The 22,520-nt window shown below is 45.7% G+C and overlaps 1 protein-coding gene across 4 annotated transcripts in view; it reads left to right on the forward strand.

The window, feature by feature from the left end:
- Positions 1-22,520, forward strand: part of PLXNA4 (plexin A4) — a 469,295-nt gene that overhangs the window by 252,905 nt on the left and 193,870 nt on the right. The window contains exon 5 of one of the 4 annotated variants that reach the window (XM_061467958.1): positions 7,199-7,279. The exons of the other annotated variants lie outside the window; for them this stretch is intronic. Coding sequence (XP_061323942.1) covers positions 7,199-7,255 — 57 coding nt within the window. The 3' untranslated portion in view covers positions 7,256-7,279. Of the gene's footprint in view, positions 1-7,198; positions 7,280-22,520 lie in introns of those variants that run through there. 4 annotated transcript variants of the gene reach the window in all.

A 22,520-nucleotide genomic window follows, 5' to 3' on the forward strand; every position in this document is an offset into this window, starting at 1 on the left:
CCAGGTTTCCAAATTCCTATTTGGTTCTCATTTTATCTCCCTTGGGAAAAATGAAGCTTCATGGCCTAAGAAGTTTAGTAGCCCAGAGCTTTTGTTTGTGAAGAGCTTCAACCCACATGAATGGAACATACTACCCAAGAGAAAAGGTCTCCTCTTTCTCTTTGCTTGTCCTTCCCACCACTGGCTAGAGAGAAGCTGAGCACCATGCAGCCATCACTGCTGGTACTCAACTGATAAAGGAGCTGGGACACTGTGGCTTCCTGGGAATGCATCCATCCTTCTGGAATGCAGGGCTAATGACCTGTGGATATAACAGATTCCTTTAGGCAGCAGTAGTGGTATTCACCTTAACTTACTGTATGTAGCATGTTTGTCTGCATCTAGGTAAAGGATCAGAGACCTGCTGTTGGTGGGAGGGAGAAACTGGCTCCTTTAGGGTGAAAAACACTTGTTTTCCTACGGGTTCAACTTGAAGATAGAATGACCTACTCTCAGCAATAGCTGCATCACTGCAATGCTTATAAAGGGAGTCCAAGCAGCTCAAACGTAGGGAGATATTTGCACTGTCTGTGAACAAGGATGATTCCTAGTTCGGTTGTCCTCTAAATCACAGCTAAGGGTTTTTGCTTGTGTCCAGTGTCCAAGCCCTTTTCTCTCAGGATGCCTTTGTGATCCTTACAGAGATGCTTGGGACTCTGGTTGCCCTGCCACCAAGGAGCATCCTCAGATGTTTGTCCAAGACTTGCACGCAAGGCAGAGACCGGGTTGTTGTCATTTGTATCAGTCATTCTGGCACAACCTCAGCATGTGGCCTTGCTCCACTGGGCAATAAGTACATATTTCCCCCAAGGAAGTAGTTCTCATCCCCTTGTGAGGGGGCAAGGGTTTCCATTATCCTTTGTCTCTCTGTAAAGGAGATGAATGAGGCACCACACAGCTTCCAGAGGCACAGAACCCAGACTATGAGATGACCCATCTGGAGTTAGTAGCATGGCTCAGACATCAAGGAGTTAGGATGGCTACTGCTAATCCTCCAGTAATTAAAACTAGCTACAGTATTTTAGCTCTCACTTCAGAGTCCCTAAAAAGCCAAACCCACATCACAGCATTAGAAAATGTGGCTGGGGATCCCAGAGGCAAAAGTGCTGATGAAGAACTCCAAAGGAATTAGAAAACTCAGTGATGCATGGCAAAATCCTTCAAGGACTTTTGTGAAGTTATTTCTCAGAATGCATCAAACACATAGAGATGTAATGAACTTGTGGAAATGGCTCCCTGGGTGAGCTGAGGTGTGGAAGCTTCTTGGTTTGGTACTTATGGACAACACGCAGAAGAGATCAGGACACTCCTCCTAAAGATTCATCCATCAATGGGCTATAGGACAAGGGGTGATGGGTTCAAACCAAAACAGGGGAAGTTCAGGTTAGATATGACGAAGAAGTTCTTTACTGTGAGGGTGGTGAGGCGCTGGAATGTTGTTCAAGGTTGTCCAAGGGAGCTGTGAATGCTCCATCACTGGCAGTGTTCAAGGCCAGATTGGATGGAGTCTTAGGTGACATGGTTTAGTGTGTGGTGTCCCTGCTCGGGGCATGCAGCTGGAACTGGATGATCTTAAGGTCCTTTCCAACCCAAACCATTCTGTGATTCCATGATTCACATTCTAACCTTTTGGGCAGCGTGACTGTGCATGATTCAGCAGTGTTGAGATAGGTCTGTGCTCTCCACCATAGGTAAGTCTGTGTTATCATGATAGTAAATGCATGGTGTAATATATCTAAAAACCCAGGGCTATTTTGGTGCTGAATTTCAGGAAAACCAGAAAAATGGATGATATTAGGAAAGGGTTCACAAAGAACTGACTGTGCTGCAAAAGAACCTCCACTAATCCTTAGGTGTTGGAGGATGATCTGTTGAACCCTGGAGCTATACTTCACTGTATAAAGCTTTTTTATGTAGAATGAAGATAAACCTAATACAGACCCCCAGATGAAGTGCTAAGGATTTAGAAGGAGGATGGGCTTCAAGTTCAATTATAAGCTGAAGAAAAAGAAAAGGGAGATTGCCTACATGTATCATCATGACTGAAACCTTGAAGGTGCTGCCAAGTCTTCGTAGAGGCTCATTGGAAATGCTGGGCATAGCCTGTGAGTGGAATAACAAAGAACTTCAAGGGAGCAGTAAAAAATGAAAGATAACTTCAGAATGTTGGAGATCTTGGCATATCCAGCACGGTATTGCTGTCAAACAACAGGGGACCACTGGAAGCCTTGGGGCAGTGTTAGAATTGTAGCCAGACAGGAAACTACAGCAGAAATTTAAGGGCATCTAGGGGTCTTCACTGGAGCTGAGTGCACACAGACCTTGTAGGACAACCCTAATCACAACATATAAGCATTTGCTGTCACAGTCCAAGGCAGTGGCCCAAGCTTAGCATGGTATCTCCATGCCTGAAGCTATAGAAGCGATCATCTGGCAAAGCTCAGCTCCAGCCTAGTTAAGCAGCAAGTGAACAGCCTTCTCTAGTACCTAAAGCAAACTATAGCTCTGTCTTTTTATGTGCCCACAAAGATACCGGATTTCTGCACTGCTCCTTTAATTTTTATGCTGTTTGCTTATTTCTGTGGGGCACATAAACTTGCAATCTGTTCATAAAAGTATAAGATCACGGTGCGATCTGCTTTATATCTGTACATATCTGCAGACACACAGCGTTTCTCCCAGCAGGCAGAATGAATAAATTCTGGTGTAATTTTTCATTGTTTCCTTTATGAGTTTAAGGAAAAAAAAAAAGAAGAAAACCCTCAAAAGCTAATAAATAATTTATTCCAATGAAATTGCTGTTTATTATGCGGCATGATGGACTTTAGCTAGCTCAGTCAGCACGTGGGATCATGGACATCCCTGTGTTGTTTCTCTGTGCTGATTTCAGGCAAGCCATGAGGTCTACGTGTGTGTCTCTGCATACATGTGAGAGCATGCATATGTTAAGGCTAGAAACAGGTTAAAAGAAACACAGTTTCTTTCTATCTGTACATGCTTTCTACATGTGTGTAAAAAGAAATCTCACCCTCTGTTTTAGGTGTTCAGGCTCTCTTTATAATGCAACACAAGTGACGGATTCATGACACCTCTCTTCAGCATAGGACTGGGCACTTGTGGTCAATAGAGTTCCTGGGGAACTTTTCACCCTGAGAAGACATTTAAAATACACCAGATGGACTGTGTCCTCTTCCTACATACATATGTATGCAGTGGAATCTTGTGATTTTTATGGGGTTGAGCATAATAATACGGTTTGGTGTGTTTGTATGATTACCAGATTATAGTTCTGTTTACTGTGCACATATAGGTGACATGGGGTGAGTGGTGCTGTATGCACATACACGTGTCTGACCACAAGACACATGACTGGTGTTCTGTCACACAGTGTAACAGCTAGGAAAAAGGCGTAAGGCAAAGCAAAAAGAATGAATCTGTGTGTGTCTTTTGCGGGTGTATCTTAGTAGTACCAAAAAAAGTGATATTCAGAAGTTATTCTCTACTTCACATCAGCAGGTGATGTTCAGCCACTTACTGGGAAGTAGGGCTTGCATACGTGTAGTGGTTGCTCCAGAAGACAAATGCCATATAACAAATGACTCCCATCCTTCTTTTATCTTTCATTGCTGAGCAGTATGTTTGCTCTATATTTTTAAATCTATTCTTTATATATATAAAAATTTCGTGTATTTTATTGCTGAGCATCATATGGTATGGAATGTCATATGGGATCAGCTGTCCTGGCTGTGTTCCCTCCCAAGATCTTGCCTATCCCCAGCCTGCTGGTGAGGGGGGAATAGTGGAGAGAAGCCTTGATGCTGTGGAGCAGCAGCGCCCAAAACACTGGTGTGTTATCAACATCTTTCCATCTACCAACACAAAGCACAGCACTATGAGGGCTGTGATGGGGAGAGTTACCTCCAGCTCAGCCAGACTCAATCCAAGGGCACAACGCAGTGGGATTCTTCTCTCAGCGTGAGATTCTTGCCATATAAATAAAATAGTAGATATAAATGATTACTTTGCCACTGGGTTTATTCCAATGACTGATGCTTAAAACCCACAAATCCACGCAGAGGCGCACGTAAAACAGACAGTGGGGAACAGCAATGCCTGAGCTCTTCCTTTGCTAATTCCAGCAGCTGGTTTGCATTGGTAAAGATAGACTAAAACCAGAAACCTGGGATATGACATCCCTGCAAGATCAGGTCTTAAGGAGACGAGACTTTCCCCTCTAAGCTGAGGGAAGCAAAATCGAGGGGAACAAACAGGGCTCTGGGCCACTGCTCTAGATTATTGCTGCTGGTTGCTCAGGCACGCTCCATGTGATTACCATTTCCAAGTAGCCTGGATCTGTGTTTCCCTTAATGTGCCACGGCTGCTTCTCATGACCTCTTCCACGCTGCCTGTTACCTCGGCTCTCCTTCCCCTCCTTTCTGATCGAATTACTAAAGCACACAGTGGAGTCTCTTGGCTCCACAAAATTTAATGACAGTGACAACAGAGGAGGATAATAAAGATAAATCAGCTGCTCCCAGGAAGGGAAGATGAAGTAACAACAGAGTGAGTTAGAAGGCTACACCGTGAAGTGACCCTGGCTTGTACGTGGTCCTTGTCATGCCTTTCATCTCATTTCTTCTGCTTTTCAGGGAATTTGATAGGGGAGAGTAGTGAGGAGAGGGGACCAAGGCACTACTACTACTACTTCTGCCTTGATGGGGATCTTGGGCACATCACTTTGCCTCTTCAGTGTCTCCTCTCCAAGGCTGTAGGTTGAGAACTGACCAAGAAAAGTCTTTTAGATTGTAAAGAACATGTCAATTGTGGGGTTTTAATCTTATCTGTAACCCTATATACTAACATGATCCACAAAGTTAGTAAAGGGAAATGGTGTTCGTAAAGGAGCTCCAGTATGAGCATTTTTTTTCTCAATGTCTATAAATCCCTGAGCACACCAAATCATATTAATGTGGCTTTTTTATGCTAAGCTGTTCTCATGGAAGCCAAAGGAAGGAGGCTCATGTCTTTGTTTAGCAAGGAAACCATGCTTGGCAGGAGCCTTTTGTGAGGTTGGAGCTCTCCCCTTACCTACCAGCTAAGGTTGATTGAGGGGTCCATGGCTTCAGTGAATGGAGCGTGATGGGCACAGAGTTCATCTCATCTCTCAGGTACAATGGGAGAGCAGAGGTAGGAATCAAACTGAATCTGAGCTTCACGCCTCACCCAGACCTCCTCAAATGGGGAGGCACAATAGCTGTGCTTACAACCTCTTCTTTCCTCCTAAAGACAAGCAGAGACAGAGCCTGCAATGACTGTGCCTGTTGCAATTGCTTTTCTGACATTCACTGTGTTTCCAGTCGCGGAGGATCTGCTGTTTAATGGTTACTCCTGAAAGAAAACCAACCCTTCTAATTGCAATCACATTCCTGGCCTCTCCCATCCCAAGTGGTAAACGCTGAAACATTGATCTAAAGAGCTGAGCATGAAACAGTGAGCTGTAGTTGAGACCTCCTGCAAGCTCCACAGACTTAATGGGCATCCTCAAGAACTTGAACTGGGAAGATTTAGCTCCCAAAGAAGAGGGGAAACAGACACCCGGAGCAGGTTTGTCTGCCTGTTGTCTCTCATCTTGCCAGGAACAGCTGTTCCTGCTGGGATGAGCTCAGAGGTTTGTATTGAGCAAAGGCTGACTCACAAGAGCAGAATCGGGAGCTCATTCCCTCTTGGTGCAGGCTCCGACTGCTTCAGGCTGCACAGGGAGAGGGGAAATTAACTGGAGTAAGGAGCTAAAGCTGCACAAGCCCTGCACAACTTGCATATGTGAGACAGATGAGCAGCAGAAGGGAGCACCTCTGCTCCATTGGGCGAGTGCTGCAGGTCGTGGGATGGAGGAGGCTGCTCCTGAGAAGACAGAGGTGGCTTGTCCCGCTGATGGTCTCACTTTTGTGCCTTCTTCCCTTATAGAGGAAGCCCATTTGCTATATAGCCCTAATAGAGCCCGTTTGCTCAGGATTCATGTAAGACAATTGCTCAGAACAGGAGGACCAAAGCTGGTTGGTTTACAAAAGCCTGAATTACTCAGAAATTCCACATCCCTCCAGGCACTGAGCACAGCACTGCTGGTGAGGGGAACAAACCATAGAAACACAGAACGGTTTGGGTTGAAAGAGACCTCAGAGCTCATCCAGATCCAGCCCCTGCCATGGGCAGGGACACCTTCCACTAGAGCAGCTTGCTCCAAGCCCCTGTGTCCAACCTGGCCTTGAACACTGCCAGGGATGGGGCAGCCACAGCTTCTCTGGGCACCCTGTGCCAGCGCCTCAGCACCCTCACAGGGAAGAGCTTTTGCCTTATATCCAACCTAAATCTCCCCTGTTTCAGTTTGAACCCATCATCCCTTGTTCTATCACTCCAGTCCCTGATGAAGAGTCCCTCTCCAGCATCCTTGTATCCCACTTCAGATGCTGGAAGCTGCTCTGTGGTCTCCACACAGCTCTTCTTCTCCTCCAGGCTGAACAGCCCCAGTATTCTCATCCTTATAAACCATCTCCCCATTTTATCGAGGGAGGTGACAGAGTCTTCACCCTCATCCATTTCCTTTCTAAGGGTAATCTCTGAAATAGGTTAGGGGCATTGGCTTGGTAGCTAAAATGAGTGGGAAGTCACGTTAAGACTAATTATAAAAGCTGGTGAAACCCACAAGTGGAGAGCATGTGCAGAAACACAAAACAGCATGAGATCAGCACTCTCCATCCTCAGCTGACTGTTGCTATAAATAAGGAAGGAACTTCCCTGTACTCCACAGGAAAATTTAATATGCTATGGATTATCCGAGGTGTTGTAGCAAGAGAGCAGCTACTGGTTCAGCAACAAAGTGGCTTTGTAACAACTCATTTTCTAACAGCAAGGAAAGCTCTGGAGGGAGGAGAGTTGAGACTGAGGTTAAAAGGTTGCTTGGACAGTTTGTAAGGCAGAGACTCCTCTCTACTCATCCTGGTCAGAGGATAGCTTGTGGTTGGAAACAGCTCTGCTGTTTCTTGAAGTCCTGAGTAGCCCACAGGGCTCCACCAGACAGACTCTCATCCCCCTCTCATCCCCCCCACCAGTTTAATGCTGACATGAACTCAGGGTCACCTTTCTCTGTGTTTCTGTCTTTCAGGCTAGGACTTCCTCCCCCCTTCAGCCCTGTAACATAATAAACAATGACCCGAAATGATCAGTAAGCCCATTCCTCCATGGGTAAGTCATCATTGCCTGGAACACAGCAGTCTGCAATTTCATCATCTACTGATGGCTGCTGCTAAGTCTTTTCTCCTTTTCTTCCTTTGCGTACTACTCACTGGTGTCGTGGCTCAACAAGAGAGCACCAAAGACCATAGGGAATCTGACAACAAGATCTCTTGCCGCATCAGGGTTTGGGTAACTCAGTCTGAAGGTGGTATTTATAACCCATCCAAAAATGACCTTGTTCCCTGAAGTGTGACCACAATGCATGCAACTGAGGTTGCAGACAGGTTAGAATGCAGTTACCTCCAAGGAGGCTTGTTCTCAACAGCAACCTGAATGGGACAGCCAGCCGAAGGACACAACTGAAATGGCAAGGGCAGGTTCAGCTGGGTACAGTGACATTGCACCTTGGTTTGCTATTATTAATGCTCCCAAGTCCCATATACACTTCCATCTTGGCTAATGACCTGGAGCTGTGCTTTACTACTCAGCCTCACCAGTTCTGCCTTGCAGGGATGGTATATACATACTGGTAGATACAGGCTACCGTTGTCTCTTTCTTCCACTGGGGAAATAGATGACAGTGTATGTTTGTCCTGTGTTAGGTCACAAAGTGTTGGTTTGGGTACCTTCCAGGACTAATCCATTACTTGTCATCTTGCAGAGTGAGGACAAAGTAAGGCTCTGCCACATGCTGTATTGATCCCTTGACTTGATTAGTTGGTGTATCGAATACCTCTGCTTTTCTAATCTAATTAATGCAAGATAAATACTCCATGTTGGGACCTGGAGTCACGTTCTAAGAGTAATCAGGGAGTGGGGCTGATTAAAACCAGAATGCTTCAGGGATAATTTATGGACTACTTGACACTGCTGGCACGTCGGGGTGTTTTGGAGGGCTCTGTGTGGTCTCTGGGTTGAAATTGCCTTTTTGGCGATGGCTCCACATCCAAATTCCTCCTCATCCCTCAGTATGATGGCTTTAAGGTTGAAGGGGTTTAATATCTGGGGTGAGACAGCCAATGAGGTCAGGACATCTGGTTTCACATCCCACCAGCAGTGGGACAGGCGCTTCAGACAAGACATTTTATTTATGATCTTATGAAAACCACCAAGTGACATGGTTTGATGCCAAAAGTGAGGACTTTGCTCTTGTTTAGAAATCTGTAAGCAAATGAATATAAGTGATGGAGATGTAGCTTACCTCCACTTTGTCCCTGTTCCAGTTCAGACCTTGACGTTTCAAGACAAGTGAATGCTCTGGGTTGACAGATGTAACTGGACTAGGGAGAGTGATATTAATTCATGTTACATACAGGGATTAACTAACTCATCCCCACTGTAAGGTAACATAATTACCACTGTGATAAAGAGGGAAAAGAGACAATGGGAGTTTTCATGGCCAGCTAAGGGGTTTGTGTGCTGCAGATGTGGTGAGCTCCTGGGGATGAGCTTAGTCCCAGTTACCTCCTAAGATAGACCCTTTCTCCTATGGGAGGATGCCTGGAGGGGTGAACTGTCATAAAGGATTCATCTTCCCCCTGTTTTATGTTGTCCTTCATCAGTGAGGACTCTTACAACACCCTGTCCAGATGATGTTCATCCCCCCACACCTTGATGAACATCTATCTGGGTGTGGGATCACCTTCTGCATCCCCCCTTTTGAGCCTGGGAACACATTGCAACAGAGAGCAGACAGGCTGTGGAGGAGAAGTGAGGAGTTGGAGGGTGAAAATCCAGTGCAGTCTATGGAGAAACTGGTGTTGAATGTCTCTGGGGTCCACCATGGAGAAGATTCTTTAGTGACATGAGGGAAGGTGCAGTGCGCTGAGAGGTCCAAGGTTTGTCTCCCCTGATTGCAATCACACCGTGCTTGGGATGGCATGAGAATCCTTGCAGGGAATGGGGAGCAGGAGCACAGGGTCACTGATGGCAATGGCAGGACCATCTATTCCGACTCCTTTCTTTTGCAAAGGAGTTTTCCCAGACGAGAACACAGCACACACAGGCAGGGGAAGGCGAGGGCAAGTTCAGCAGCCAGATGTAATTGCATTTTCCTCCACAATTGCCCCCAGGGCTGAGCCAAGGCCCTTCTGTGCCTGTCTTTCTCCTCACAATGCATCATATAGAATTGGTGTAAAATCCACTTAAAAGGCCACACTCGGGTCTCAGCTGCTGCAGCATGAATTGTGGATGAATTTCTTCCCTCTCCCATCTACGCCTGATGGGTTTCATCATCCAGCCCCACATGGTTGGGTTGCTTTTCTTCTCTCAGCTTGGTCATTGGTCTCTCATCAGAGCCCTGCTTGCTGCTTTGTGAGCTCTGTCTGAACAAGGCTGTACTTCAGGCTCCCTGTTTTACAGCAGTGTCATTACAGAAAGATATCTCTTCCTACACGTGTAGAAGGGAGCCCAAGATTAATGGGGTGTTGGAGTGGGTAATCACAAATCCAGCTGCCCCGAGGTAGCTGAGAACAGAGATGGTGCAGGCCGGGGGGGAATGGGTAGTGGGGCCTGAGGGAGGTTTGTAGGGTACATTTGTCACACTCCTGACAGAGAGATGCAATTTATATGGATGGAGCATAAATCCTGTTCGAGTTGCACAAGATTCCGTATGGGCAGCTAAGCACCTGGGTCTACTGTGATGCTGGGCCTGAGATGATGCTGCTGTGATCATCCTGACCGCTCTCTGGCTCTTCTGCTTGCGTATCTTGCACTGTTTCTTCCTTTTTACCCTTTAGTAACCCCCATCCTCTGCCCACCTAAGAGCCAGCCCTTCTCCCAGGCTTGTGCAGCAGTGCTGGCTCTGTTGAGCAGGGTGAAGGTGAACAGGAAGGGTATTTTCCTTCTGCTCAACTTGAATAACTAAATCCACTGGAAAGCCTCTGTTTTCTCCTCGCCAAGCTATTGACCTGGAGCAGGTTCTTCTCTAAGGACTGCTTTCAAAAGACTTCATGTTTGCCAAGATGTCTCAATGGGCAGTGTTGACAGTATGCACCAGCATGGACCTTGGACATGATCTCATTTTGCTTGTCCCCCATACCATCTCTTATCTCCTTGGCTGGGCCAGTGACAAAGTCCCACACCATGCTCCACAGTGATGGGTACACATGCACACCCTCTTTCTGCTTCATCACTGCTGGTTGCAGGTCCAGATTCACTTAGACTTTGCACACACGGAGGATGTGATTACATTTGCCAAACCTCAGAGTCATCACTGTCCTCACTGTCCATCACTGTCACCACTGTCACCAGCACACAGGGTTCCACGGCCGAGTGGTTGCACATGCACGTGCAAAGGTGTCCACACTTCCCTACCTCATGTACCCCCAAAGGCATTTGCTTTTATATATACCACCATCATCATGCTGGTGGGTTTGGGGCACAAGAGGATGTTTGGGCTCCTTCAGATTAGGGTATGGCTGTGGTAAAACATGGCACTGCCTGTTCAAGGGTTGATTTACTGGAGATAGGGATGCTTTCATACTGGTTCTTGTTGGGGTGCATGCTGTACCTCCTCACCCTTCCTAACAATCTAGAGCACATACCCCCCTATGTCTATGAATTTTCTTCCTAACATAGTATCATAGAATCATATAATCATAGGATCATAGAATCACAGAATCATAAAATCATTGGATAATAGGATCATAAAATCATAGAATAGTTTGGTTTGGAAGGGACCTTCAGAGCTCATCCAGTCCAACCTCCTGCAATGAGCAGGGACATCTTCAACTAGATCAAGTTGCCCAGAACCACATCCAGCCTGACCTTGAATGTCTCCAGGGATGGTTCATCCACCTCCTCTCTGGGCAACCTGTGTGAGGGTTTTACCACCCTCATTGTACAGAATTCTTTATGAACATCTGATGGGAAAGCTTGTCTGGTTTTCCATAATCCTGAAAAACTTTTTTCCTCTTTTGCCTTATGTTTTGGAAGATGGAATAGTGATTTCTCCATTATTTTGTTCCTGCTATTTACAGTCACTCTTCTCTGGATTTAGGCCATCCTTTGTGCACCCCATTTTCCACTTCCAATTTACTGCTGCAGACCTGCTATTTGGCAAGAGTCTGCAGACACACACAGAGGGAAGGGTCCTAAAAACTTGGAATAAGCCATGCAAATGAAATAATGAATAAAGACATTCCTCCCTTCCCCACACATGCTACGTGTTGCTTCAGCAAGCGTTGAATAAATCACTGAGCTCTGCGGTAATAAATCTTCCATGAGATTGGGACCATCTGAACCTCAGCGATTGTGTGGGGAATGTATAAATTTCACATGCAGATATAGTGTAAAGGGAAAAAAAACAACCTTAGATTAGTTATTAACTCTGGAAACACTTGATGAGTTTTGATTCATTAAGTGTTTCACAGTCTTGTTAATGTAATAAGTGCCAATGAGGCTGTAACGTAAGACAACAATCAGTAATTTCGGGGGGGGGGGGGGGGGGATAATAAAGTAGTCATTACACAGCAGAATGTTTAATCAAAAAATGTGGAAACTTAGGGTTTTACATTAATTTGAACAGGTTGGAGATTTAAAATTAATATTAGCTCTGACACAGGGAGGTTTTCTCTGCAAGCAGATAGGGCTCGGGTAATTGCTTAGAAAAGAATAAAAATGCTTGTGATTTTCATGGCTTCACCTCTTTAACTGCATTCCCAGGCTGTGTAGGTAGAAGAGAATTAGAGCTAAAAATGGTTGTTCAAATCCTTTGGCAGCGTTCAGCAGATCTCTGGTGTTCTTCTGGTGTCCTGGGCTTAAGTGGAAAGAGCTCGCAGGAGACTGAGACATAGAATCTCAGAATCATAGAATCGTAGAATGGTTTGGATGGGAAAGGACCTTTAGGTCATCCAGTTCCAACCCCCTGCCATGGGCAGGGACACCTCACATTAGACCATGTTGCCCAAGGCTCTGTCCAACCTGGCCTTGGGATGGAGCATTTAACACTTCTCTGGACACCCTGTGCCAGAGCCTCACCACCCTCACGACCCACACAACTTCTGCCTTATATCCAACCTGAACTTCCACAGTTTAAGACATACCAAGCAAGACTCAACTAACCTATGCCTACCACAGAGACATCTCCATCTGATTTGTCATCTGAGACTCCACTGACAGCTGATGGAGACATACAACAGTTTTCATGTTGTGACCCATATAATTTACTTAGATGTCTATGCTATGATAAGGCTAACCCTTTCCCAGAAGTTCTTGTGTCTCTCTGCTGTCCCAGCAGGGAGTAAAGACCGATATACGGCCATGGGCATTTCAGCCACTGAATTTTATCCACAGGTTCATGTCCATGTTCTGTGTCTACCTGTGCCTCTAAGAGTGCGTTTGTAGCATGAGAGGTGGACGTTGCTGCTGAGTGTCCAGCTCCAAGGCTAAAAACCAAGTCATTGCATAAGTGTTTCTGAAGCAAGGGCAGCCTCTTAGAGCTGCTGATGCTCCATGTTTTCCTGGGCAAGTCCCATATTTCAATGACTGGTTATATTCATTTTTCTCCTTATCCCAGTGGGGTACAGTCTACCCATGACTCATCATTTGACGTGCTTCTATGGAGGACAGCACAATGCTCTCCAGCAAAGGAGAATGGGGATGATGGTCGGACAAGCAGCAGGAACAGATGAATGTGCTCTAATTTGTCTTCTGTCCGGACTCAACTTAGGTAATGAAGATAAATCTGCCCAGCAACAGCTTGTCACTGCAAGTGCTCTGTCCAGACCTTCTCCCAGCCAAGGACAGGGATTGCAGAGAGCAGGCACCTCAGAAAGCCTAGCTAATGGATAAGCCAGCTTGTCACTCAGCTTGGAGAGCCCCATTAGCAGGCTGAAAAGGTGGACTAATTAGATGGATTTCAGGCCTGCGTGGGCTCAGCATTTGCTTTGCTGCTGCTGCATGTGTCCCTTGGGATTCCTGGATATGGAAAAGAGCTAACATAGACAAAACAAGAGCAGAAACTACATCCAGTTTGTAATACTCTCTCATTCTGCTTCCAGCATGTGAATCATCAGCTCTAGTAATGGGTGAAAAGGGATTTTTCCCTCTGTGGAAACTTACCTTTTTCTGCTCTCTGTAGGAAGCAATGAAGATCTACATGGTATTCTGGAAAGAGAAAATCCTAGACAAAACAAGGTTGGTCTATTTGAAGAAGCCTGATAGTCAGTTTGGAAGGGAATGGTAGATTCTATGATCTATGTTTCTTTGGATTTCAACCACTCTGGGGAACAACCACCCTCTAAAGACATTTTCCTGCATCTAACAAGATGTCTCACTCCCAAGTCTCACAAGTCTCACTCTGAGGCCATTTCACAATGAAATCTCATTCCTTTAGCCAAATTGTCTGGAGCCCTGACTAGTTTTCGTCATCATTGTGAAGCTTCAACTTCCAGCTAACAGTCTGCCTTACTCCAATCAGGGAGGGATGGGCAGTGATGAGCTGTCTGGAGATGTATCTTATACCTACAGAACACACTTCAGAAAGGAGAAGAAGCTCTGATCTTCTCCGTTAAGAGGTGGAGGAAGGAGTAAGAGATGATAACTTTCAGTGATAGAGAACTTCCCAGAGAATGTCTTCATTGACAATCATGGTTGCTTAGTCCACGTCATGCCCATCCCTGGCCATGTTCAAGGATAGGTTGGATGGGGCTTGGAGCAGCCTACTCTAGTGGAAGGTGTCCGTGCCCGTGGCAGCAGGTTGGAACTGGGTGAGCTTTAAGGTCTTTGCCAACCCAAACCATTCCATGATTCTATGATTCTATGTCATGATTCAGGGAGTCTCACACAGCAGTGAAAGTGGTACAAAGATGGAAAGAGAGGGCTGGAAGCACTTGTATGTGGTCGGGTGAAAGATCTACAGGGAATTCTTACATCTGGTCAACAGGAAGGATGCTCCAACCTTGGAGAGCTGAGGGATTCATGCAGCACGTGAAGTACCAGACATTGCCAAGAGCTATAAACAGATAAGAACCTTCAAATCCAACATTTCCCTACTACCTCCCTAGGAGTAGTAACCTAGTCTCTAGGACTGTATGGCCATTTTTGGTCTCAGGCAGTCCAAGTATAGGAGCAGGACTGCATTTGTCTCACACACCAGAGAGACTCGGCTCTTTGACCCTTAGGGAAGCAGCATGAGATAGTGGGGATGGGGGACAAGGACATACTCAGTACACTGTGCTTGGCCATGCCACGGAGTAGTCGGATGCTGCGATGAGTCAGTGCGTAACAGCAGCTCTCCTGATCCTGGGAGTATTTGCAAAGCAGACGCTGGCCCGGAATTAACTCCATCTGTTTCCGAAGCAAGGAGTGTGCCGTCTGTGTTGTGTAATGCCACTGATTTCCCACCGAGCTGAGCAGTCCTGATTCCCTTTCCAACAAACTCTGCCTTCCACAAGCCATTGCAGGACAGCTGTCCCAGGGATAGCAGCCTGCTGTGTGCTGGACAGACAAACGGACCCGTCCAGGCTGGCAGACGGGCTTCTTGAACAAACACTGCAGGAATGGCTTAAATCCCTCTGTAGCCCCAAACCATATTTGACATTAGCAACTGTGGTAACTTTAAGGGGACAGTAAACAATCCAGCCTGCTGCTCTTCATCATTGCCAGAGCTTGGCTGCCTCTGCAAGCAGCAGAGAGATGTAGGAATTGACTTCAGACCATCTAGATTTAGATATTAGGAAGAAGTTCTTTACTATGAGGATGCTGAGGCGCAGGCACAGGGTGCCCAGAGAAGCTGTGGCTGCCCCATCCCTGGCAGTGTTCAAGGCCAGGTTGGACACAGGGGCTTGGAGCAAGCTGCTCTAGTGGAAGGTGTCCCTGCCCGTGGCAGGGGTTGGATCTGGATGAGCTTTAAGGTCCCTTCCAGCCCAAACCATTCTATGATCTATTATATATGTGTGCTGAATGCATGTTTCATGACTGGTTTTCTCCATTAACTGTACAGGGAGCCAAAGGGTGGTATTCCTGGGTAAGAGGCCATCTGAGTGGGTTATCACTCTCAGTGAACTGGATGTTAGGTGTGTAACTGCAGCTCAGGCACCACAGTTGCTGGGCTGACATCCTATAGTTGCTCCACCACCAAGATGGTGCAGTGATGCCATAGACTGTAACATGGACTTAATCATGAACCATAAGATGCCATAGACCATAAGATGGTCTTATTTTAGTGAATGAAGTACCATACATTGCATACCTGGTGATATCCATGTCTTAACTTCCCTGGTTGCGTTGTTACCATTTACCAAACAAGATGTATGGAACAATTCTCAGTTATCGTTTTTCCACTTTCCTGTATATTTCCCTCTCCTTGGAATCCTGCTGGAACACAGGGATGTGCAGTGACAGAACATACAGAAGACCCCTCCTCTTGCCCAGTACCTTTTAAATACTCCAGACATCATCTGCTAACATGCTTCAGCATTTTCCTATGGGTTACCACAGTCCTCCATGATGTCAAGTGGAGAGGTGCTAGACTTCTGGGACCTCTGTGGGTCATCTTGCTGTGGGTCATCTGTTCACAAGCACAGCTCTATACTAGCCCAAAGTGCATCACCCACAAACGTTATAACCAGGGTGTTCTTATACAGGCTACTTATTTCTGATTTGTCTTCATCATGGTACCGGAATGTTCATAGAATCGTAGAATCATAGAAGAGTCTGGGTTGGAAAGGACCTTAAGATCATGCAGTTCCAACCCCCCTCCCATGGGCAGGGACACCTCACACTAAACCATGTCACCCAAGACTCTGTCCAACCTGGCCTTGAACATCAACAGGGATGGAGCATTCACAGCTTCCTTGGGCAACCCATTCCAGTGCCTCACCACCCTCACAGTAAAGAACTTCTTCCTTCTATCCAATCTAAACTTCCCCTGTTTCAATTTTAACCCTTTACCCTTTTGTCCTGTCACTACAGTCCCTAATGAAGAGTCCCTCCCCACCATCCCTATAGGCCCCCTTCAGATGCTGGAAGCTGCTCTGAGGTCTCCACGCAGCTTCTCTTCTCAACAGCCCCAACTTCCTCAGCCTGTCTTCATACAGGAGGTGCTCCAGCCCCTGATCATCCTCATGGCCTCCTCTGGACTTGTTCCAACAGTTCCATGTCCTTTTTATGTTGAGGACACCAGAACTGCACGCAATGCTCCAGGTGAGGTCTCACGAGAGCAGAGCAGAGGAGCAGGATCACCTCCTTCGACCTGCTGGTCACGCTCCTTTGGATGCAGCCCAGGATACGGTTGCTTTCTGGGCTGTGAGCGCACACTGAAGCCGGCTCATGTTCATTTTCTGATGGACCAGCACCCCCTAGTCCTTCTCCTTGACTGGAGCCACAGCCTTTACCTGGAATGGCATCATTTCAGCCTTGTGCTTTACAGCTACTGTGTTTAGAGAAAATGAGTTAAATGGAGGTATCACCCTGTTGTGGCTCTAATGATCAGCTAGTATGTCAGGGAAAGACAGGAATGCATTTAGAAATGGAAACACTCTGGGTATTCAAGTCTGACCCCAAACTGTGCCTGATTCATTCAGTTTTGAGATGAGCTAATAAAAGGTGCCCATTTGATCCACCCTATTCTGTTCTGTTACCATTTTATCCACAAAGACACCAATACAGAGGAGCAAGAACTGGGTTGGATCTGATTGTTCCATCTCATTGTTGAGATGGAACTAGATGATCTTTAAGGAACATTCCAACCCAATCCAATGATTCTGTGGGAGCTGGATCTACATAACCTGAGTTCCCATGGGGGTTCCTGTAGTCTGTGCTAAGAAAATTAGTACCTGTTTCTAACAATGGAGCATTGATCCCTCAGTCACTCTAGGAAAAGAAGACACTTAGGAGGTGACAGATGGGATAGAAGTGAGGTAAATCTCCTTGCCAGGGCAGGGTGATCACCCAGCAGCTCTGATCACGTTCACAGCTATATATTTTCTTATAAAGGGACCCATAACTTCACTTCTTTTGGCTATTTTAGTCTCTTATTCACATTCATAACTTCCTCTTTTACCCATTTCTTCCTTTTCCCTGTCCTCCTCCCCTGTTACATTGCTCATAATGTGTTTTGCAAGGAGTGAGACAACAAGGGAAGGCTCAGAGCATTTCATGCATGCAGAGCTTTCCAGCCTGCTGCTTTTGCCATCCGCATCCTGAAGATTAGATGCAAGATGGATGTTTTTTCCTCTGACCTGTTTGACAAACTTAATGTGCAGCTACATGAAATATTTTCCCTCCAGGCAGTGGAAATGTCGTGCTGTGTCTCTGTTGGTGACACGGGCATATTTACATAAGGTATTTCTTACCAGACAGCGTTTTATGGGACTCTGGCTTATCAAGTACCCTCCCACGTTGGAGACTGCATGGTATCTGAAGCACACTGCACATGGACGCATGGCACAGTGTGTGATGCGCAGCACTGTCTGTAATGGGCATATTGAACATTATTATTACAAAATTCATGTGATTGGAGCACACACCTCAATCTAGATTACAAGCAGAGAATAAGTACGTGACACAGGGCCCATCCTCATCAAATACACAGCATGTGAGCTCCACAAAACATGAAGTAAACAGAATCACAGTATAACAGGCTGGTTTGGGTTGGAAGGGACCTTAAAGCTCATCCAGTTCCAAACCCCTGGCATGATCAGGGACACCTTCCACTAGAGCAGCTTGCTCCAAGCCCCTGTGTCCAACCTGGCCTTGAACACTGCCAGGGATGGGGCAGCCACAGCTTCTCTGGGCACCCTGTGCCAGCGCCTCAGCACCCTCACAGGGAAGAGCTTCTGCCTAGGAGCTCATCTCAGTCACCCCTCTGACAGGTTAAAACCATTCCTTTGTCCCATCTCTACTCTCTCTTATAGAAAGGAGTTCATAGTGCAATAGATGCAATACAAGGATAGTGTTGTAGAGCTAATTCTCACCAAGCATCACAAGGACAGTGTGCATCTCATTTCTGCATCTCGTGACCTGTGTGAAAACGCCTTCATACATGGTCCACAGATGCACGCCAACATCCTGTCTTCAAATACATCCACGTGCAAGTGACTGAACAGGGATGTGACTTGTCATAAACATGACACTTGTTTGTATATGCATAAATGTACCATGTGCTTCGTGACGTGATGGGAGAAACACATCACACGTGTACATCAAGCACCGTTAAGTGCGTGTCTCACACACTCATACAGCATGTACATTTAGGAAGTTATATCCATAGCATATTTCTATGGCAGGCGCGTGAACAGATGCCCAGTCCATATGGATGTGTATCACAAGCACAACACACATCCAGAATGGGAATGTTAGGCTGGGCAGAAGGAAAGCATTGGTTCTTTTTCCCTGTCTGCAGAGGAAATGCCTTCTCAGCATCAGCTTGGCTCTCGTTTATTAGTTTTTCTGGGAAAGGCCATGTATTACAGATGTCAGCTCCTGTTGGATGGCACGTTCCTTGCCTTTTCTTAAATAATTGCCCCAAAACCAATAGTACATCTTGGAGGTGTATTTATGCAGAACTGGAGATTCTAAGCCTGAAGGGGAATGCAGCAAAATAAATCAGAGGGCAAATGGTAAATCATGCATTAAGATATGCTGGAAGTTGGGGTTTTCATTTTAATAGTATGGGACAACATGCACATGCCAGTGCTTCCAGTATGGTCAGAGATGCCTGAGTTGTCCAAAGAATCATGCTGCTCTGTTGGTCTTTTCTGATAGCCAGTCCTTTCCTTTAAGCATAAGAGCAGTGGCTTCCTCTGTTGATGCTTAATACCCATTTGAAAATAGTCTAATCACACACTGTAGTGGTGAACTGGGCTCCCAGCCCCTTATCTCCACTGATTGTATAGGGAACCAGTGTCAAGCAGCTCTGGCTAACAGCTCACTCGAGAATTCCATCATGTCCTAGGGCAAGTAGAGTAAGAGATGTTCCAGTTGCTCCTGTATCTACAATCTAGATCTGCCCGGCATGTTATGTGGGCACTTGTATATATTTAATCATAACTTCTGTATCTGTTCAGTTGCTGTTGGATCATCCAGAAAACTAGTTTAGCTAAAGAAAAGAAAAAGTTTTAAACCGAAATAAAAGTCAAGAAACAAAATGTTATAACTATGCTAGTTTAATTCAAATCCATATAACTTGAGTGTGTATGCAAGTCCAAAGTCTTACAACTTAGCTTCTTCTGCAGACACACAAGATGGGTTCATCGGTGGTTTTACATAAGCATTGCATCACTGAACTCAAATATATGACTTACCAGTGCTAAAGTTTCATCCCACCTGGCCTTGAACACTGATAGGGATGGGGCAGCCACAGCTTCTCTGGGCACCTTGTGCCAGCGCCTCAGCACCCTCACAGGGAAGAGCTTCTTCCCAGTATCCAATCTCCCCTCTGTCGGTTTAAAGCCATTCCCCTTTGTCCTATCGCTACTTGCCCTTGTCCAAAGTCCCCCTCCAGCTTCCTTTTGTAAGTGGAAAGTAGAGGAAAGCAATGCAAACAAAGTTTGTCCTAGGATGGGGGCTGGGATCACTTCTGCAAGGAGCATTTGCAAAAGCAGTCCTTCATACTTTCTATCCTGTGACCAACACCTAGAGTATGTCAGCATTTTGGGTTAGCTGTAACACGTGCCTGGGGAAATAAACAGAAGGCTATGGCTCAACCAGGGATCTATATATAACTCCAATGAAAGAATGCATGAGCTGTAACTTGTCAGGTATTTTCTCTAATGAGGGTTGATCTCTGAGAAGTTAGCACCAGGGAGGTCTGCAGACCAGATGCTTTGGTTCATAGCTCAGGGCTGAGAGCTTTAACTCTGTAGTCCACCCAGTATCAGCCCTTTGTGGCACAGACAGGTCAGGTGAAGCTCTCTGCAGCCTCTCACCACTGTGGATCTGTAGCTGTACCAGTCCAGGACTTGATTTGCTGGTGTAGGTCTGGCCACTTCTTTGCATCTGATCTCTATTCTAGCCTTGTGGTCAGCTTAGATTCAGGTCAAATGAATCGTATTGGAAAGTGGCTGCCATAAGCAAGATCAGATTTATTTCTCTTAGAGATCATTAAGAGATAGATTTTTGTAGGGGAAGGGCTGTTTAATAATCAGTGAGCTCTGGAAATAAGCAATAGGGAGAAGATAGTTAAAACCCTTCTCTTTCTCCCATGGGAGAAGGAATTCTTCAGCTTTACTTAGCATAGAAAAAATACAAAACCCTATTGTCAGTGAAACAGACATGGCCCAGTTTCCCAATGAGCTGAATGACCTTGGTGGAAAGGCAGAAAATCAGATTAATAGTCAGTTTATATCCTTGGACCTCACTACCTGCAACTTCTGCATTGACTTCCTGGTCTTCAGGCCTTGCTACTACTGTCTTGAGTTATCTACCCTCATCTGATGCTCATCTTTCTTCTTTCCTCTCTGCCCGTAATGTCCCTTCTTCCCTTCCTCATTGCACCACTGATAATGGCCTCTGGTACCTACAGGTTAGCTGTTTAACCCCATATGGCTCTGACTAAGCAACCCACTAAGCTTGGTCCTCTTGTGTTCTGGGATGAGATCAACTGCACAGAAATGGATTCAGGAGAAGCTGGTTTCCAGATGTCTCTCCATAGTAGCACATCAGAAGGGCCCATTCTATGCCTCTCTAGCTGGCTTTGAGCAATTCCTTACATTCATGAACTTATTTCCCTAGGTTAAGCTCTTCCTCTCCAGTCTGATAGCAGATTAGTCCCTCCTGATCTTTGTGGCTTTAGGTCTTTTCCAAGCAGACAAAGCATTCCCTGTCTAAATGCTGGAGCACTTGTTCCTTGGAATTTAGTGTAACTGCCTTTATAACCCAGGCAGTTGCCCATTACAGTATTAGCAAACTAGAATCAATGATGGATAACTGATATGCAGCTAACAGGGAATCAGTTAATCATGTAATACATTGACTAGTGCTCAGGACTCTTGGTGTTCTTGCTGAGTTGGGAAAGACCAGTTCATGCCATCAACGGGATCCCTGCCCGTCATGCAAATCTGTAATATAGGATGATCAGGATTATGAAGCATTAGGTTTTCTCCATTTCATTGACTTTCTCTGCTTAGGAGCCATCCCTTGGGACACTCATGTTTGTCTTCCACACCTTGTTATTTAACAAGCAGATACAGATCAGGTTGGTTAAAGTGTAGGTATCATAAGGAGCAAATCCATACCGATTGACTAAAAGAAGACCTAGGACTTTCTTTTGCGAGCAGCTCTCCTTCATTTAACTGAGTTTGAATGGAAATCTCTGCCAACTGATTTATGCAACGTTGTGTGAATATCTGGACAGCATTTACCCCGCTTGGAAAATTACATTTGCTGCTATTTGCTATGCTTTTCCAGAAGTCTCCCAAAGGTTTGTTTGGGAAGATGAGTCTGGTCCAGATGAACACGATGAATAAATAACGTTATACTAGGCAGCTGGGTCCAGGGGTTTTACTCATTGTCCTCTGCCACTGACCCCACTGGCACCACCTACTACATGTAAATTGGGGTTATTTTCCATTCAGAGGCAACTGGGAGAGTGTTCTGGAGGATATTCATCTACAAAACATGCAGGCTCCTGTGTTATGTTGCCTGCCTACAGTCTCCATTCTCCATCTGCTGCACAGCCTCCCATTATGCAAATGAAGGGAGCTTGCTTAAAGTTTATTCCTTAATTTAATAAATGTAATTTAATAAATCTTAATGTAATACATTTCTAGTGAATGAAAGGAAAGCTCCCTGCATAAAATAGCATCAGCTGTCAGACAGCCTGCTTGCTCATAAGGATCGCAGACTGCTTGAGGGTTTGTTTTTGAAGGAGACAGGCATTACTTTGCCAAATCAGATCTGCAGCCCAGCTATGCCTGTGTGTTGCTTTTGATCATGGCCAGAAGTAAAGATTAACTGACCTGTCACTTAAATGGAGCCAGGATGAGGACGAGATGGTTGTAGTGCTGTGCAAGCGAGACGTAGTTATGTGCAGATAGATGTGGTTTTCTGGTTGGGACCGCAGTGTCACATCTTGGTCCATAAACAACAGATTTCACTTCAGTTCTTTCCCCCCATGCTTGTCAGTAAAAGCAGAAATGAGTGGGCATTACATTTATTCACTTCTGCACAATTTACTTCCTAGTGCATCTCACCAAGATTTTAATGTGCAATATACAGAAAGTTGGGGCTGTTCAGTCTGGAGAAGAGAAGGCTGCGTGGAGACCTCAGAGCAGCCTTCCATTATCTGAAGGGGGCCTATAGGGATG

This window comes from Pezoporus flaviventris, unplaced genomic scaffold, assembly GCF_033815535.1.
Source record: "Pezoporus flaviventris isolate CSIRO_AGI_PZ_B2104156 unplaced genomic scaffold, CSIRO_AGI_Pfla_v1 ptg000046l, whole genome shotgun sequence".
NCBI lineage: Eukaryota > Metazoa > Chordata > Aves > Psittaciformes > Psittacidae > Pezoporus > Pezoporus flaviventris.